We start from the raw sequence: 21,395 nt of genomic DNA, 5'->3' as shown, positions 1-21,395 counted from the left end.
TAGTTTTTTCGGGATACTTCCGTTTTCTCCCATAATCTCATTTCGCTAATTCTTCCATCATCATTCACTTGCCTTAATCATCCATTTTCTTTAGCTTAAAGGGCATAGCCTAACAACCTCATTATATATACATATGTTATTCAGGATCATTCACAGAAGGCTAATAACTTGCCGTGACTTCAGCAAAGTAAAATGGACATAAGATTTGGAACATTGAATATAAGAAATCTTTATAAAGCAGGTGCATTAAAATCCGTAACATAAAAAGTTACATAAATATTGGATGGGAAGGGAAAGGGGCGGTACATTTTTTTTTTTTTTTTTTTTTGTTTGTTTTTGAGAAGTAAAATTGACCAACTAGAAATAGGGATTTCGTTTATAAGCGAATATCAGTAAGCAAACGTATTGAATCTATTAAGGGTTAAACTACTTTTTTTTTTTTTTTTTTTTTTTTTTTTAACTTTTAAGGGTTAGTGATGCGTTATTATATTCTAAATATACACTCATGTCCAAAATGATTATCGCATATCTATAACTGTCTTCTTGTAAGAATATAATTTGATAATGATTTTGCAAGGTACTTTTAATTCTGATATTATGTGTATAATCGGAAATGTATATTTGTGGTAAATTTCATAGGAAAAAAATTATAAATACAAAAATTAGAATGAGTAAAACAAAATGTTGCTAAATAGCCAAGAAAGTTTTATTTTCGTTTTATTGTTCTTATTTACTGCTCTTTTGACATGAAATTTGCCACATACATGCCTTTGCCGATTATACACATACTAACATTATAAGGAATACCGGGCAAATTCCTTATCAAATTATATTCCTACAAAAACATATTTATAAACATGCGACAATAATTTTGGACGTGAGTGTACATGTCTCAGCAGAAAATAAGAATGACGATCTAAAGGACACTTTTTTCGAAAAAGTAGAACGTGCGTTTGACCACTTCCAGTGATAACATATGAAAATTCTATTAGAGAATTTCAATGCGAAGGTAGGACGAGAGGATATTTTCAAACCGATTATAGGGAAAGAAAGTCTGCATAAGGAAGTAATGACGACGGAGTTAGGCTTGTGAACTTTGCAACATCCATAAATGTACTTGGACCTCGCCAGATGGGCACATAATCAAATTGATAATATTTTAGTAGATAGAAGATAATCTAGCATAATTGATATTCGTTGTTTAGAGGAGCTGATTGACTGATCACTACTTGCTAGAAGCGATAATGAAAGACTATCGTTGAACAAAGGAAATATTCAACATCTGAAAACGGGGAGGTTTAATTTAAAGAAATTGGAGAAGAACCAGGTGAGAGAAGAATATCAGATTGAAGTGTCTGTGAGATTCCCGGTTGTAGAAAGTTCGGCATGCACTAATGTTGAGGACACTTAGGTGAAAATTAGGGACAGCATTAAAATTTCAGCAAAAGAAAAATTGACGGACGCGAAAATCATAGGAGCAAACCATGGTTCGATCAGGAATGCACTCAACTAGCAAAGAGAAAAAAAATGGTGTTGGCCACAAAATTCGAACGATAGAACTACACATTATTTCGTTGATATCAAGCGGTAAACTTCCAAAATTCCAAAACTTTTAGAACAAAGTGTAATTTTTTGAAAGCTAAAATTATTGAACTTGAAGGCAATATTAAAAATAAAACAATATTTGGGGATATTATATAAAGGCATCATCTAATTTAAGAAAGAATATTAATCTCTCGCGTATATATTGAAGAACGCGGACGGAACAATTCTCATGGATACGAATAATATTTTGAATAGGTGCAAAGACTTCTTCGACAATTTGGTCAACACGCAGCTAAAAAATAATTTTCGTGGAGAAAGTGAATCGCATACAGCAGAGCAGTATATTTCACAACCTAACCGAATAGGATCAGAAATCTCCAGATGTAGACGAAATTCCTGCTAAGTTAATTTTAGCTGGAGGGAAAAAAAATGTAGAACGGGATACACAAACTTATTCTCCTTATCTAGAACAAGGAGGAATTGAAACAAGCGTGAAAATAATTAATCATTGTTTCAATTAACAAGAAATGTGACAAAACTGATTGTCATAATTACACCACAGGATCTCTACTTTGTCAACATCCTACAAAATCCTTTCAAACATTATGTTAGCAAAATTAATCCCACACGCAGATGAAATTATTTGAGACCATCACAGTGCAGATTTAGGCGAAATCGTTCAACTATCGACCAGATATTTATCGTTGGTCAAATACTCGATAAGATATGGGAATACAATCCCCCTGTACATCAATTATTTATTGATTTCAGGAAGGCCTACAACTCGATTAGGAGGGAAAATTTGCATAACATTCTTATCAAATCTGATATTCTGAGAAAGATAGTTCGATTAATACATATGTGTTGGAATGAAACCCGAAGTACAGTTCAAGTAGAGAAATACTTGTCCACGAACTTTCGCGTCGAGAATGGCTTGAAACAAGGAGATGCATTGTCACCATTATTACTCGATTTTGTTTTGGAATACGCTATAAGGAAAACTGAAGATAGCCACCAGGATCTAGAGCTGAAGGCATTCATCAGATTATGGCTTATGGTAATGATGTAAACCTGATAGGAGATGATTTGAGGACAACACAAAGAAATACAGAAGTTTTATTAAACGCCTGCAAGGACATGGATAAATGTAGAGAAAACTACATACATGGACATTCTCCGTAACCGTAATACTGCAAATTATGAATTCGTTAAAATATAAAATAATACTTACGACAGAGAGGACACTTTCAAATATCTAGGATCAATATTAACAGACCAAAACCATATTCAGTAAGAAATTAAATGCAGACTGAAAGCAGGAAATTCGTTATTATTTAGTTCAAATTCTTTTGTCTTCGCCAATTCTATCGAAGAATTTAAGTTCAAAATATACAAAACGATAATTATGCCTGTTGTGCTGTATGGTTGCGAAACACGTCACTTACTTTGAGAGGAGAACGCAGACGGACAGTATATCAGAATAAAATCCTGAGGAGAATATTTAGACCCAAGAAGGAAGAGAATGCGGAATGGCGGAAATATCACAACGAGGAAATGCATAATTTATACCGTTTACCTAATAATGTCAGGGTCATTACATCTAGTATGTTAAGGTGGGCAAGTCATGTGGTCAGAAAAGAAGAAAGAAGGAGTGCTTTGAAAATTTTAACTGGAAACCTAATCGGAAAACGGCCATTCGGAAGACCTGACGGAGATGGGAAAACCCTATTAAGATGAGTCTCAGAGAAACAGGAATACAAAGTAAAAACTGGATCCAGCTGATTAAGGAGAGAAGTCAATGGAGAGCTTTTGTGAATGTGGCTTTGAGTTTCCAGGTTCCAAGGCCATAGAGTTAGTTAGTTTTATCACTGAGTTTGCTTTAGCCTTTTAGTATTGTCTTTTTACTCGCAGCTCATCGTGAATGGTTTCAAGATGCTAGATATTCTTTATACACTAAGTTTAATATTTTTTTCCCCTAAGCAAACTACGAAGTGAGTTGCAGTCCTTGATGACTTGAGTTGTTATTCCATCCAGGAGCAGTAAAAAGCCTGTACATTTCACTTATAATGTCTAAATTCTCGCTTCACGTCATTATTCATGGTGAGACGTATAGGTGGTATTGGATCACAGTTCTCCATGTTGCTGTCAGTAGTATGCTTTGTATCTGAATATTTATTGCGATTTTGCAATTGCTGATTCTGTTTATATAAATTCTGATTAACTCTCTTTCTTCCTAGTTTTATCAAAATACTTCCCACAAAATTATTTATAGAGAGTTGTTCAGAAAGTTTTGTTATCTTGTCAGGAAACAACTGAATAAATTTGCATTAAAAAAAAAAAAAAAAAAAGTTAAATTCTTCAATCCACGAATGAAGTAAAGCTAATCAAGTTCCACTCTAGGGTAAAACTTACATATGTTAAGTCCAACTATTCAATAATAAATTGTGATGGGTTATGTTGTGGTTAACTGTCGGTCTATAACAGAACTTACTTTATTGTCCAACCATTATTCATACTACATATACGCATAAAAATTATACTTTACTACAGTACCAATCTAGTTTCAAAATTTGTGGCGGACAAATACGTTTGAGCGGTTATGAAAATTTTATTCTTACAAGGAACGGGCATGGACTTGTCATCCGAATCAAACCTAGTCAATTCGATAAACATAACAAAGATATGTTTATGCACAAAAAATTAGGTGCCATGGACAACGAAGTCAGTCCCTGGGGCTTATTGACCTTGTTAGTATAAAGAAAATCGTAGACTCGCAGTGAAATAGCTATTGCATCAACACTGTTCATTGGAAACATGGTTTATAGTTCATTCTCTTCAGCATGAAACAAGCTTTCCAGAGGTGCTATGTATTGGGACACCTAACGTACTTAAACAGGGAAAACTAGAAGAATGTCGGGAAAATTCCCTACAGAAATCCCTCATCAACTTTGGACCTCTCTGGAGTGGCCCCAGGTAAAAGCACACAATCCAAATGTATTTCGAAAGATACTATATAGTGGATAGGAAATGTGTGTACCAAGTTTTGTATTGATACACAGAATAGGTATGAGGGGGAAGCGTGTATTGGTGTACAAGCTTTTCCGTCATATTCCGGATGGCAGGTTCATGTCCGTTCCTTGTCAGTATAATGAGTTTTATTTCACTCAATTATCTGCATAAGTTTGGAATTCTTAAATATTAATTACCATTACTAATCTCTGAGCATTTTACTTATTTTATTTTACCTCCAAAAATAATAAAGGCATGTTCACACGGCTGAAAATAAATGGTTCATCAGGGTAACGTACAAATACGGCTTTTTTTCTCGTATTCCCTTTTCCTTCTGCTTTCTTGTTTTTCTTCTTCTTCTTCTCACTTGGAGCAACAGCTATGAAGATCCAATGCGCCGACTTAAGCGCCTTTACTTTCACAAACTGAAACGATTAAACATAAATAGGTAAAACGCACTATCAAGTGCAAATACATACTAACTAAAATGTTACAATTCATTTATTCTAAACGTGACGACATCACGTGCTTACGTGAATGATGAAAGAAGCCTATATGCTATATTCAAACATTTGAAAAGTAGTTGTACACACTCTTCAAAGTTACTATTTAGTTTACTAAAATAGTTGTAACACTTCTGTAATCAGCTACTAAGATGACAGTACACATATTTGGATGTGAGAAGAATTTAGCACGATATTTTGATTTACTTACGATGAGTACTAGTATGTTACCATTGAAATTGTTTAGGATTAGAATGTTTAAAAACCAGTTTTTGTGCTGCCAATATATATGGATTAACCCCAAAGGCAGTGTCCCCTGGTAATGAATATCGACAGCTTTTTTACCACGTGCAAAGAAAATGTTTATCACGGCACGTTGCTCCTCTAAGGTGAAATCCGTAATTTCAGCTCAGTATAAGAAAAAGTCTCCTCTTCGCAAGTGAATCTATTAGAAACGAACACAGTTAGAAACTTGAAATTTTGAACAGTTACGCAGTAATTTCTAAAGTTAATTCATGTGTACTTTTATTAATCTACCCTCATTAATTTTGGAATTATGACAAAACAGTACGTAATTTCGATAAGGACTCCACATAAACCAATAACAGATCATAAAAATGTTTTCAAATAACATGATGATTTGAGATTATAAAATGTTTCCCGTTTCCCGTTTGAAAATCATTAGATCGTTTCTTTATAAGTACCTTCCATTTCAATTGAGGAAAAAAATATTGTTGATCCCGCCAAGTAATTTACCATCAAAGACGGGGAGCACAATTTATGAATTGTAGAAAACGTGAAAAGTGGTCAACTTTGGAGCCCCACTATTCAGCTATGGAAACAGGTAGAGTTATAATTCTTGTTGTGGTATGTATATAGGAATATAAATAAACTATATTTTATTATAGTTTGGCTTGCGCATGCGTATCTTTTTGTACAGAAATTAACAAATGAACGTCAGTTTATCTGAAAAGTCGAAGTTCGTGATTTTTTTCCAAGCACTTCCGGTTCGAATTTTAAAATTCTATTTTCACGGTTGTAAGACCTAGTTACCCGGTTTCCGAAAAATATTTTGTATCGCTTCTGTGTGCAACCATTTTGTCGCAAAAAATTCGAGAAATTATCAAATTTTCAAAAACCGCCATATTTGGGCGTCATTTTCTCGAAAACACCATACTTTAAAATTCTGAAATTTTGTCAGATGGTTCAACTTTACAGGAATAATAAACACACCAAATAGCATTCTCGACCAATGCTTCATGAATTAACTATTTGAAGTTAGCGAAGTTTCGTTGATTTTGATGTCGCAGTTGGCAATACTAGAAACAATAAAAGTTCAACAATTTGATGATGTTTGTGGTTTACATTCCTTAAATAAAGAACAAACTTTTTTCTCATTGCTTCTTCTTATTTTGATCAAAAAGGCTATTTGAAATAGTAAAGTCAGCCTCCCCCAGTCCTCCTCCGTTTTCTTAAACTGAAGTAGTCTGAGGTGGACATTACGATTACGAAACACACAAATTTAAAGTTTACTTACTTAAAATGGTCTTCGGAAACAAAGTTTCAGTGATTGGTTTTTCACACTGAAGTAATCATTTGTTTCCTTAGTGTCTTCTTTGCTAATAACATGTAACTGTGCAGATACTCCGATAGATGTTGGTGCAGTCACAACTCGTATAGCATATTGTCGATAGTCACAAAACATTTTCACTTTTCTCTTATGCTCTTCTGGAAACCTGTACTCTGTTGAAGTCCATGTGGAAGCATAAACAGCATTTTAACTTCACGTAATTCATGATTTATTGATAATACTTCTGCTATCCATCACTGGTTATCGTATATGCATGTACGGAAAGTTTCTTTTGCAGACTTCTTAAATCTACACTTCGAATTGCAGAATCTCGACTTTGGGGGAAGCATGAAGTTGGTCCATGGTGACGCGTTACTGCCATAAAAACTTCGCCATTTTCCGAAAGCCAAGGGTGACTTCGTTGAATACCAGTTACTGGTCGCGCACTTTCCCATTCCTTTTTTTCTTTCGAAAATTGTCGATTTCAGTTCCCTGGCAACAAAACGAGAGTAATACCCGGAGTTTGTTCTTGCACTGCTCACGAATTCTTCTACATTTTATACTCGCCTTTGGCGTGGGAGATCCGGGTTCGATTTCCGACGGGAGCTCATGTGGTTTGGATCCCATGTTAATCAATAGATCTCGTCCAATATAGCCTCGCCGCTGAAAGGGAGTTAAACTCAAAATCAACTCTTCTGCAGTTTTAATACTGTGTATCTGTTTTTGCCTGAAGTTATGCCACGTTCCCACATTCTTTACGATCCCCTCAATACCGTCGCAGGGACCCTTGCCATGGCCGATTTCATTGAAAATCCATTGCTTTATCGGTCCTGTTTGCATCTCGGACATCTGAAAGCAATTTTTAAAGTGGGATGCAGCACCATCAGATATCACTGATACGGTTTGGGAAATTGTAGACACGTGTTGTTTTTCTTCGATTATTTTTAGAATCTTGTCTATGGCTGAGAGTATATGAGCTTAATAGTGTGTTTTACTACAGCAAAACTGTCCGTTGTTTCATAATAATACCGGTATGCCACTGCCGTAAAGATGGAGATTTGCTCGCTTTTCCAGTTATAACTCTGAATTTCACTTTGCAGAATAACAGTCCAGTTTTCAGCGAGTAAAATATCTTGAAATGTTACACGATGCTTTTCGGTAGCAATTAATTCTCTTTGGATTTTCTTGATGTATTTATGAGTTACAATTCTTACAGTTAAATCAGCAACGTACAATACAAAAGCAGAAAGTGGCACAGTTTTTTTTTTTTTTTTTTTAAATGAGATTTTTGTTTTCCCATATGGCATACGTAACACTTTCATCTTCATCAGGATCAATAATTAAAGACTCCACACTTACTCCTTCCACTCTTGAAAGGACAGTTGTCATTTTCTACGGAGCATACTACTAATGAAAATAGGTCACTCATGACACCTTCAATACAAGCTGCGCCTTTGATTTGTTGCAACGCAGTAACAGCTAACTTAAAATTCGCAAAATATTATACCTCCCTCGCAGGTTACAGACTGACTTACTTTGGTCGAATACTATAAAATTTCGAGTGACCCATTTTTATGCTGGGATTGTTCTGTTTAAACAGTCCTTAAATTTCTTTGATGGAACGCAGAAAACGTTTCGATTTTTTAACTTTTTGTCCATTTTCGATCACTGTAATGACATCGCACTTACTGAGAATTTGTCTGAAGCATTCCAAATAATCACTGAGGTAATTATTCCAAATAATAAAATAATTCAGGGCTGTTTGTAGATCAGAATGTATTGGGTGGCCGTTGTACGGATCTCCCCATCCGTATACACCTTTCTCAGTTACGATTGTTCGGGCTTTGTCGATCATGTGTGTTGTGATTGACGGAAAGAGTTCCATATTTTTTGTTTTGTTGTCGAGTTGCATATAAGCATGACAATACGAACTTTGTCATTATATGACAACTTTGATTGAAGAGCAGAGTTTAAATTACGCTCGTAAGAAGGACAAGTTTCACATTCCTTTTTATCCCAATAACTTGAAGATTCTTCCACTGGAATATTTACGTTGTATATACTGGAAATTTTTGCCGTGGTGTGCCTCGAAAATTGCAATTTGCAATAAGCCGTCGTCTGCTTGGACGTGCTGATGGCCCTCGTGCGACCAACCACCATGCAGTGACGTATCGAGTTTATCGATTGCCTGCAGTAAATATGAAACGGAGATTCTGCTTTTAAAAAAGGATGGGCACAATTTCAGAAATTAAGCCCGCGTCTTTAATGATAGAAAACCTAAAAGGTACTTAGAGAAACGTTTCTTATCTTTATTTAATGAATGTGAACCACAAACATCATCAAATTACTGCAATTTTATTGTTCCCAGTATTGCCAACTTCGACATCAAAATCAACGAAACTTCGCTAACTTCAAAAGGCTGTAGTTAATTCATGAAGCATTGGTCGAGAATGCTATTTGGTAATTTATTATTCATGTAAAGCTGAAATCATCTGACAAAATTTCAAAAGTTTAAAATATGGCGTTTTCAAGAAAATGATGCCCAAATATGGCGATATTTAAAATTTTGACAATTTCTTGAATTTTTTTGCGACAAAACGGTTGCACACAGAAACGATACAAAATATTTTTTCGAAAACCGGGTAACTAGGTCTTACCAACCGTGAAAACAGGATTTTAAAATTCGAACCGGAAGGGTTCGAAAAAAATATCGCAAACTTCGACTTTTCAAATAAACTGGCGTTCATTTGTTAATTTATGTACAAAAAGATACGGATGCGCAAACCAAATTATAATAAAATATAGTTTATTTATATCCCTATGTACAAACCACAACAAGAATTATAATTCTACCTGTAGCCATAGATGAATGGTGGGGCTTCGAAGTTGACAATTTTCCATGTTTTCTACAATTCATAAATTGTACTCCCAGTCTTTGATGGCTCATTACTTGGCGGGAATCTTTTCGACAAAACAAAAAACGGGTCTCTCAAACATATGTATAGTTTCTAGAAAAAAAACAAAGTTTCAACAATATCTGAGATGATGATGGTACATGCTCTACCTGAATTGAAGTGGAAGGCATCTATATTGTATTAATCTTATTATTATACAAAAACTTGTTAAATGTTATGTGACCGTCAGGTCGACCACTTAACTCACTTATTGAACAAACTGTATATTTTCGCCTACTTTAAAACAGCATGCAAAATTAATATTTTATTCAAGTGAAAAAACTTATTTTCTTTCTTCTTTCTGGACGTTTTATAGTAGCAGAGTAACTACTTTTCTTCTTTTGCATGCAGGTGTGCTACAGACATGTTGGCTTCGAGAATAATACAAAGGAACCACTCTTTATTGAACTGAATGTTTATCTAATTATTTAGCAGAGTACTCCGGAGAAGCATTTTTTTTTTTTTTATCTTTTCTTGAGTGAAGCTACCAACTCATGATTTTGGCTATGACAACTATTTTTTTGTATACTTCTCATGTAAATGATTATCAACGCCTAGAAATCTTTTTAAATACGAAATTGTTAAGTTGACAGACCAGGTGCAAAGCTTTTCACAGGGATGATTTATTATCTAAACTACGATCGGAATAACGCTTGCTGTCCGTGTGAATTATAGGTGAAAAGCTTACTCTCCAGAATTGCCAATCTGTATTCTTTTCTATTGAACTGTTTTCCATTGGTTACATATAATATATCCATTAGTTACAAACTAAAGTTCTAAAGTTGGTCTGCAACACTTACTGCGCCTCCACAACAAATTTTACTTTCCCATGAGACAAAAAGACGTGTTGCCAGGACTAATATACCATAATTGTATTTGCATTGATTATGGGTATAAAATTTATGAATTTTTTTCATAGCAAATCCTAAAAGACACTCCCAACTAAAGCGTTCTCTCGAGATATTCCCGAATGTTAGTGTAAGCAAAGGAGTTCGCGTCTGTTACTAAAAAGGAGAGGCACGCAATAGCCTCAGTTCCCTCAAGCCTCCAAGTATTCACTACTTCGTTTAACAGTGAAAGCTACTTATCCAAGTGAATAATGTTTTAGCGTGTGTGTGATGTGAGGATTAACTATGCGTTACGGGCTATTTCATAATTCATTTGTTTTCTATACGTATATCCATATTTTTTTTATTTCTTTTATTCGTTGTATGAAGTGTTTTATATTTCAAAAGTGTGTGTGCAGTGTCGTTCACTCAAGCATTCGTGCTTTATCAAGCTGGAATTTGTGTGTACTCGTCAGTATAATTTCTTTCGCTATATGCGATGGTTCAGTGGTAGAGCGTTCACCTCTGGTACATGGGGTCGCTGGTTCGATCCCAGCTCGCGCCATGTGAACTTTGTGGTGGACAAACACTGTGTACGTGGATTTTCTCGGGGTTCTCCCGTTTCCTCCCACTTTCTTCATTCCACCATTCCATTCATTTCTCATCATCACCGTCTCCTTTAGCCTAGCCAGCATAACTGTGGGACGTAAAAGTTTCATTTCATTTTCTTTCGCTATATATATTTAATAAATAGGAATTCGTTTAAGGTAATTTTTTCTTTTCATGTGTGACGAACCCTTGTGGAACTATCAGCTCGCCAGTCGTATATATGTATACATATGCGAAGTGGTAAAACACAGTCAAACCTTGATTTCCGAACCATTAAGGCAACAAATGTCGTAGTACTTATTTTCTACTTATATGAATTTGCGCTTGAACGGGACATAAAGTCTGAACAAGGTTGTTATCAACTGTTTCTTTAGGAACTATTCCAGGAGCCAGTAGATAGCAGTTAGTTTATTCTTTTTCTCAGGGTTGATATGTTTAAAACAAAATGTATAAAACAAGTGTTTAAAACGTTTAAAACGAGGGCTTTGTTTTAAACGTTAAAAAATTGTTTTAAACGTTTTTTTTCTCGAGGGTGTTGAACATGTTTAACACAATTAAAATATCAGATTAAAGAAGCTAATTTAATTTTCTAACAAACACAACTCATCCTCCGCAGGATTTATGCATGGAGTAAGTTACAAGCAGTTATAATCTTATTATAACAGCAATCACTGAACGAAATTCTGCACAATAATGTGTGTATAACTAAACCAATAGAAATTCAGGTGAAGTACTTGAACATTTCTTACGTTCCAAGAATAACGAAGGTTAAACACACTATACACTAACCTAGAATCCAACTTCACAAATTCAAAACTTGAGTATTTTTTCGTCACTATCATATCCATAATATTGAACAGTTTTCACGTCATAAGCAATAAGAAATGCTTTGACAAATACAACCCAAAGAAAAGGAATAGTGACTAGCTTACAAGCAGCAAATTAAATATTTTAACTAAACAGTTTTCAAGATATATATATCTACCTGCAACGTGGATAACTAACAATGATTAGTGTTTACGGGATTAACATTTAGACACCCACCACGGATTTTAACAAAATCGTAGACTCTCACGTTGGGGCTCTGGCGACCTCTCTAATTATTACAGAATCATGATTCATACACTGTTGGAAAGCTTATAGACTACAGATTCCCAACGAGGTACATTCATGCAATTCCCGTCATATTCGTAGAAGAAACACAGAAAATTAAATAATAATAATAATAATAAAAAAAAAAAAAAAAAAAAAGATTTGCGAGGGGGTCCTGGCAACCCTTGCAGTCACCTTACGCTGACAAAATGATGCTAATGTACTTGTGAAAATAATGCTAAAAAAAAAGTAGCCATTGGTGAAAAAGCGTAATGAATTCTTTTCATGTAGAAAATATTCTCAAAAGATGTTATGAGCAGACAAGAAATTCACTGAATGTGATATTCTCTCCCCTCAACCACCATAGTACCACGTTCATATGCAAATCATTTTTGCTGCATACATGTATAGGAACAAGAATTATGCTTCTAGACCAATTTAGTGAAAGATGTCTTGTCTTATATGGAACCGTTCTGAAAATAAATGTAAATTAGCCAAATTTACCCCTCCTCCCCCGTATAAGCAATAAGTACACATACAGGTTATCATATAGGAGACTACTTCATTGCTTCAATTTTTATGGGAGTACCACAAAAGGGAGAGGAATAGTCCCCCCAAAACCTGATGAAAAAATAAGAAAACAAACTTTACTTCCCCCTCGGCCGTGGTAACCCACACAATAAAATGCATATTAGCGGAAAGCACCATCCCTCAGGAAAACATTGAAACAAAATCATCTTTCTACCTTAATTAGGGGCTGAGCTATTGATGTTTGTTGTAAAAATAAATGTAATTTACGTCACAAACTGAAACTCCAAAAAGTGGCCAACTTTGCCCCCTCCAGTGGTGCTATTCAGCCGGTTCGCTATAACCGGTTGTTAAAATATTTCGAGTTCGCAGAAGCGTTTGTTATACCCAGACATAAACACACACAGGCATGATAGAGGTCTGCACGGGCCGGAATTTTTAGCCCGAGCCCGGCCCGACCCGTGAATTTACAATGTGAGGCCCGAACAGATTCCGAAATATGTTTTAACATTTAGGCCCGAGCTCTGTGATAATCAAATAAGTCCGAAATAAGCCCGTATTACAGAAACTTAACAATTAACTCAAATTGTATTTTTATTTATAGCAATTAGAGGTTTAATTTTGAAGTTGTGCTTTAAAAGTTCTCTAGAAGGAACGGTGCAAGATATATCGTTGTACAGTATATTTACAAAGTTAGGCCCGAAATGGCTCGAGAAATATGGTTGTATATTTAAAAATTTACGGCTCGAGCCCGGTCCGGGCCAGAAGTTATATATGCGATGTAGGAACGCGGGCTCGGCCCGAACCGGTGCAGACCTCTAACTCCTGACCTAACCAAGAGTGAAAGAGAGAAGTCAAACAAATTAGTGAAAACACCTCTGTACTTTTCCTGCTCGCTTGTATTGTTGTGAAAACACAACTTTCAATTGTTTCAATTCAATGGGCAGACAGAAATTTGAATGGGCAAATAAAAATTTGAATATGAATTCCGAGATTTTGTCCGGAATACTGGGATCTGTGAGTGTAATGTGATACGTATCTAAGGGGTCGTTCACATATTTTGTAACACGGCAAAGGGGAGAGGGAGTTCGGCCTTGCGTTACGAAGTATGACACAAGGGAGGAGAGGGTTAACATCTTAGTTACGTAACGTGTTTTTTTCTGTAAACTTTATTTTTATTCTCATGTTTATATGCAATCTTTTAAACAAATAATTTTATTGTTCTTTTCATTTTTATAAATAAATATTTATATTGTTTTGGAAAATTGAGAACATGCAGCCTGTGTAAGTTGAATCATGCAGAAGGGATTTGAAAACGCTACTAAATACCAGCATGACTGGTGACGAACCCTACGTGTATTACAATACAATAAAGCTCTGTTTTGTGGCTATCGCCGCAATGCATTTACGGTACACGCTTTTCTGGAGTTAGTTGTTAGCGATCGTAACTACAGCTTAAAAAAAGCCCTCGTGTTCCCACTCGTATCGCTATTGCTGAGAATAGATTTAAAACTTTTAATTTGAATCATTACTAATTCTTTTCTTCCAAGGGGTTTCGCATGTGAAACAGAAGAAACTCTTTTTTTGTGAAATAATATTTTCCGCGACAGAACGATCCAAGCAAAATAAGATATCAAAAACTAAATTTGTCGGATATTCATCTCGTACTGAATTTTTTATCTTTAGATTTGAATTTTCCAAGAGAAATCGAGTTTATTCGCATTCTGGCACTGATTTAGGACAAGAAGAATTTTTAAAGGGGTAAACTGAAGTCCAAAGAAGATGTCCGAAAACTTGCTCACAAACGAGATGTCCCTGCTCCTTCACGTGTGTAGCCACGTCAAATCTGTGATCTACGGGAAAGAGAACTTCTTTGTAACATCGACATTGGGAAACTTCAAATACAGGAAGCATTCTGGATTCCAGAAAAGAGAGGTCTATATCAATTCTCTAGATCCTGTTTCACCTGCATCTTCCTGCAGCACTTACTCCTTGCCCATCACCGGTGATCTAAGAGGTTGAGTGCGATCTCCTTGAGAAAACGACAGTACGGAATTTCGAAGAATTAAAACTGGTTAATTAAACAACCTTATGGGGTTAAAATATTATTACGGTATTACCATTTTCTAATAGTTGATTTGTTGGCGAAAAAACACTATATTCAAAATACAAGCACTTTGTCATGAAAAGTTCGGTCATTAAAATTATTTCTTTTATTGTGAAAAACCCCCAAAATAAGCAAAATTAGTGAAAAAACAAAAATCAAAATGCGTTACGTAACAAAGAGGGTAAAATTTACATTACGAAACGTGACTAGGAAGGAGGAGAGAGTAAAATTTATCAAAAACAGCGTTACGTAATACATGAACGGCCCCTAATGCCTATTACGTGTGCTACCTATCTGCAAAACTTTTTTTTTTGAATGACTCCAATGTCTTCGAGATATGTACACTCATGTCCAAAATTATTGTCGCATGTCTATAAATATGTTATTATAGGAATATAATTTGATAACGAATTCACCCGGTATTTCTTATAATGTTAGTATGTGTACAATCTTGAAAGACATGTATATGGCAAATTTCATGTCAAAAGAGCAGTAAATAAGATCAATAAAACGAAAATAAAACTTTCTTGTCCATTTAGCAACATTTTGTTTTACTCATTCTAATATTCGTATTTATAATTATTTTCCTATGAAATTTACCACAAATTTACATTTCCCGGTTATATACATAGTATCAGTATTAAAGGTACCCTGCAAAATCATCAAATTATATTCTTACAAGAAGACAGTTATAGATATGCGATAATCATTTTGGACATGAGTGTGCCTTGGAAGCAATGCGTACAAAATAAAGTGGTCTTTTCATCGATATCTCATCCGATTGCTTGTCATGACTAATAATATCATTCCTGAAAATATGGCACTTTCCTAGTGGGACACCATATATATATATATATATATATATATATATATATATATATATATATATATATATATATATATATATATATATATATATATATATATATATATATATAGAGAGAGAGAGAGAGAGAGAGAGAGAGAGAGAGAACCGGTTGTTAAAAGATTAGAGTAGCATGTGCGTGGGTTTTCTTGGGGTTCTCCCGTTTCCTCCCACTTTCTTGATTCCACCATTTCATTCATTTCTCACCATCACCGTCTCCTTTAGACTAGCAGGCATAAGCGTGGGACATAAAGCTTAAACATTTCATTTAATTTGTTCACATACCAATTTTTATGAGTGTACCCCTAAGGGAGGAATGCCCCCCCCAAAAAAAAAACACTTAAAAACAAACACGATATTTACCTTCCTCCCACCCACTTCCCCCAGGGTACCCACCACATACATAAAATACACACCGACGGAAAGTGCTTCCTTCAGGAATAAATTAGTACGAAATAATCTTCCTGCCTTAATTAGGGGTTGAGCTACTGAGGTTTAAAGCCTCAACGCAGTAGTTGTTTCAATGGACGTTTAAAGGTTAAGAATATAGAAAACCAATAGAACGTAACACAAAGAAACTAAACTACACATTCCGTGAACGGGGATCGAGAAATTCCCGATTTCATTCTCCGGAATTGAACATTTAGACGGATCGAAATTAGGGAAGTTTCCGATGTTTGGTCTAGCGGTTAGATGGCAAGCAATATCTGAAAAAATGAAACATGTTCTTTTTTTAAAAAAAAAAAGTGTTTTTTTTTTCTTTCTTTCAACCCTGCTTCTTCTTATACCTAGATACCTCGGATATATTCTGGAACCTCGAAACGTTTCCTACTTTCTGGTTGTTACACAATTTTTATCAAATCAAAATTAATAAGAGTCAATCATTTTCATTTAACGTTCACCAGAAAGAATAGGAATTAACTTACGATTGAAGAAGAACAAGGAAAGTGCAACTTACGGAAGAATATCCCAGATTTTGACATGTCGCTGAAAGCCTTCTTTCTGTATCTTGAGATGTAAGACGTGTCGTGTCTAAATTTACAATTTCCATTCCTTGCCAAACATACCTCTCGCTATGATATATAGAATCTGCAAGAAAAAAACGTTGACTATGAATGCACTGATATAATTCGGCATAAAAGTTTCAGCGAAAAGAGCGTCAGAACTCTAAAATCGTGTTCTGGTAACACGACTGAATTGATGAGACTAAACTGTGACAGATGGGTACAGTATATGTGGCAAAATTAGCATGGCTAGATACACAATTCAATATAGAGAAATTATTCGAATTTACCATCAAAATGAGTGTTAAGTTTGACAGATGTTTCATGCATTGCGAAGAATATATGGCGAAGATAATCGACCGACAGAACACTCGAGTTACGGATTTCGCAGGTGAAAAATCGATAGGATGAATATGTCAATCACATACTATCAATGGCGAGCGATACAGGAATATGGCAATGCACTTTTTGTAGCATTAACTGCCAAATCGTGGCATAAACAATGTCTTTTTCCTAACGAGATGATGTAACTTCCCACAAAGTTCACCAGATTCTTGATTTATTGCACGAGAAGTTCCCCGGATGCGTTCTGTTGAAAAATGGTTATGTAAACCGACAACAGATTTCATGTGATCTCTCCCCCTGAATTATTTTATTTAATGGAACCTCAAGTTTAAGTTCTATGAGAATAAGCCAGAAACAATTTGTGAACTGAGCGCATCATTGCAAATTTACCGCGCAATATTTGTGCAAATTAACTAACTAATTCTATGGTCTATGGAACCCGAAGGTTCAATGCCACGTTCACAAAAGCTCTCCACTGACTTCTATCCTTAGCCAAACTGGATCCAGTTTCTACTTTGTATTCCTATTTCTGCGAGATCCATCTTAATATTATTTTCCCATCTGTGCCTAGGTCTTCCTAATGGTCGTTTTCCGATTGGTCTTCCGGTTAAGACATTGAAAGCGTTCCTACCATCTTCCATCCTGGCTGCATGACCTGCCCACCTGAGCCTAGTAGATTTGATGACCCTAACAATGTTTGGTAAATCGTATAAATTATGTAGTTCCTCGTTATGAAGTTTCTGCCATTCCCCATTCAAGCTCCTCTTGGGTTCGTATATTCGTCTCAGTATCTTGTTCTCAAATACTTTCAGTCTATGTTTTTCCTTCCGAGTAAGCGACCATGTTTCGCAACCATACAAAACAACATGCATGATCATAGTTTTATATATTTTAAGCTTCAAATTCCTCTACAGAATTCACGATGGCAAGAGATTTTGAACTTAAAAATCACACGAATTCCCTGCTTTAGTCGACATTTAATTTCTTCGTGAATATGGTTTTGGTCTGTTAATATTGAACTTAGATTTTTAAAAGATCCACTTTATCAAAAGTATATTTTAACGCATCTATAATTTGCCGTATTACAATCTCGACGAACTTCCATGTATTTCGTTTTCTCTGCATTTACCTCTAAACCCATGCCCCTGCAAGCGTTTAATAAGACCTCTGCATTTCTTCTATTGTTCTCCTATAATTCCCTGCAAATCTGAACCTCTAGAATCCATTCACTTACTGAAGTACAAGAGGACATCTGAAATACATATTTTCAAAATGGGGGCACGGTAACTCAGTGTAGAGGGCTTATCTTTGGTACGTGAGGTCCTTGGTTCGATCCCCGGCCAAGTAAATTTGTGGTAAACATCATGTTTGTGGGTTTTCCCAATTTCCTCCCACATTCTCATTCCACGAATTCTTCCATAATCATTCACTTGCCTAAATCATCCGTCTCCATTAGCCTTAATCGCTTAATGGGCAGTCACTTATTCTGTGGCCTTTTTCAACAGGAAAATCATTGACATGAATATCGAATCAGTTAATGACATTAGGTGCAAGGATTTTAAAAACTGAAAAGGAAATTTCTTAGTAACTGGTACAAGTTCACGTTGTTTACACACAACTTATAGTGTAGTAAAATGGCCTCCTTTTTTTCCTAATATAATGATTTATATTGAATTAAGAAAAGATTGAGTTTAGAACTTTTTTCTAAACTTAATATTATGTGCACTGAATGTATAAAAAATGAAACTGAGAAACTGACATGGTACTCATGTTGAATTTTGTTAAAGGCTACTGTTGTTACCTGGTATGCGCGTTCGGTAATCGAAAAAAAAATCATTTTCATAAACGATTAGGACGTCAAAATACAAGGTTTTCAAGTTTTACCAAGATGTGGTGATTTCCTGAACCGTTTGCCGCCTCCAGGTTGACCATGCAAAAAAATTAGAATTCTTACGTTTACAATATCTTACGTTTACGTGTATCAGAAGTTGAAATCGTAGAAAGTAAGGATATTGATTTCCAGTATATATATATATATACAGTGTTTCAAAACCGACAAGGTTTGGAAGGTGATTCCTGACACCAAGATAAGACAAAAAGTATAGACCAACCTGGGTGCACAAAGGTTTTCTTTCAGAGTTATAGGCTTCCGAAAACTTGAAGAGAGAGAGAGAGAGAGAGAGAAAAAAAAAAAAGTGAACAGCTCTCAAACTATGTGAGGTACCGTAGTCGGGTCAAGACTTCACTTGGGAAGTAATATGTGCACTATCCAAAAATACATATTTCAGACTCACGAAACAATTTTTATAGAGGGAGAGTAGTAGAAAATGGATCGATCTGGGCCAACATCACTCAGCATTGGCCAACTCAGGAGCCCCTGGGAAATTGAGCACCTTACACCGTGAACCCACGGTCTTTTACGACCTCCATTTTAGGGGTGAATTTATTCCCTTTTATGAGCACTTTTTAGGGGGTGTACTCGTTCTCTTTTATGAGCATATTTTTAGGGGTGAACTCGTTCCCTTTTATGAGCATATTTTCCACCCCTAATTGAACATAGCAGATAACACATAAGATTACGAACACATATAAGAGTAGATAACACACAGCAGAGACTACGTAACATAGCAAGGGTGAACCCGTTCCCTTTTATGAGCATATTTTTCAACCCCTATTTGAACATAGCAGAAATTACACTGAGACTATGAACACACAGCAGAGCAGATAATACATAGCACAGCTAATAAAAGAGTATGGTTTATTTTCCAACCCTTATTTTAACATAGCAGAGAATACATAATATTCATTCCCTTTTATGATCACTTTTTCAACCCCTAATGGAACATAGCAGATAATAGGGGTGAACTCGTTCCCTTTTATGAGCCCTTTTTTTAACCCTTATTTTAACATAGTAGATAACACATAAGACTACGTAACATAGCAGGGGTGTACTCGCTCTCTTTTATGAGCACTTTTTAGGGGGTGTACTCGTTCTCTTTTATGAGCACTTTTTCAACCCCTATTTTAACACAACAGAAATGACATAAGAATACGTAACATAGCAGAGCTAATAGAAGACTATGGCTTATTTTCAACCCTTATAAGACTATATAACATAGCAGGGGTGTACTCATTACAACCCTTATTTTAACATAACAGAAATAGCAGACAATGAACAAAGATTACAATCGAACACCCACGGTCTATAGATAGTCATTTTAGAGGGTGTATTTATACGTTCCCTTTTATGAGCACTTTTTTCAACCCCTATGACCATTTTTTCCACCCCTAATTGAAATTACACAGCAGAGCAGATAATACAGAAGATTCGTTTCCTTTTATGAACACTTTTAGGGGTGTATTCGTTCTCTTTTATGATTACTTTTTCAACCCCTATTTGAACATTTTAACATAGCAGAAATGACACAAGCATGTCCTCAAACTACTAACCATCGTGAACAAAGGTCAAACTCAAAAACGAAACAACATATCGAGGTGCTGTTTCCACATTTAGCAATTGGTCATCAGCTAGTACATGTTAAAAAAGTACTGACCATCGAGGTCAAAGGTCAAAATACTTAAAACCTAATAACTCGGAAACGGATCCACATATTGAGGTGCTGTTTCCACATTTAATAACTGGTCATCAACTACTACAAGTTCCAAAATAATGATCATCGAGGTCAAAGGTCAAAAACTCGGAAACGGAGCCACATATTGAGATGGTGTTTTCACATTTAGTAATTGGTCATCAACTACTACAAGTTCCAAAAATAGTGGCCATCGAGGTCAAAGGTCAAAATACTTAAAACCAAATAACTCTTAAATGGATCGACATACTGAGGTGCTGTTTCCACATTTAGCAAGAGATCAACTACTACCTGTCTCAAAATTAGTGGTCATAGAGGTCAAAGGTCAAAATACTTAAAACCTTATAACTCGAAAACGAAGCAACGTATTGAGGTGCTGTTTCCAAATCTAGTAATAGGTCATCAACTACTACAAGTTTCAAAAATAATGGTCATCGAGATCAAAGGTCCATCTCGTAAACGAAACCACATATTGAGATAACGTTTACTAATTTAGTAAATTTATGTGATCTATTCAATTTTGTACAAAGCAGAAAAAAAGTGAACGAATAAATTTGAGTGGCTTATTTACTTTTGTATTAATGAGAAAGAAATCAAAGAAACACAATTTTAACTAGCGCAGAATTTCTGTAACGCAAAAATTAATTTGGATGGAGTATTTATTTTTCGACTAACAAGAAAGAAAGCAAAGATATGCCATATTAACTAGCTGAGAATTTTATATCATCTTGTACTATTTAAACAAACGAAGGGATAAATTTAAGTGATCTATTCCATTTTGTACCAAGGAGAAATGCCCTTTTAACTAGCTCAGAATTTATAAAAAAGCGAAGAAGGTCCATTTTAT

The 21,395-nt window shown here is 35.3% G+C and overlaps 1 protein-coding gene across 3 annotated transcripts in view; it reads right to left on the bottom strand.

The window, feature by feature from the left end:
• The window catches only part of LOC145690833 (uncharacterized), a 73,479-nt gene that overhangs the window by 21,766 nt on the left and 30,318 nt on the right, over window positions 1-21,395 (bottom strand). For all 3 annotated transcript variants that reach the window (XM_081766164.1, XM_081766181.1, XM_081766171.1), the window contains exons 4-5: window positions 16,568-16,698; window positions 4,791-4,979 (exon numbers count right to left, since the gene is read on the bottom strand). In XM_081766164.1, the coding sequence (XP_081622290.1) occupies window positions 4,791-4,979; window positions 16,568-16,698 (320 nt within the window). The remainder of the gene's footprint in view (window positions 1-4,790; window positions 4,980-16,567; window positions 16,699-21,395) is intronic.

This window comes from Thermobia domestica, chromosome 1, assembly GCF_964235325.1.
Source record: "Thermobia domestica chromosome 1, izTheDome1.hap1.1, whole genome shotgun sequence".
Taxonomy (NCBI): Eukaryota; Metazoa; Arthropoda; class Insecta; order Zygentoma; family Lepismatidae; genus Thermobia; species Thermobia domestica.
Note: the sequence above shows the minus strand (reverse complement) of the source record. Positions and strands in the feature narration are given on the sequence as shown.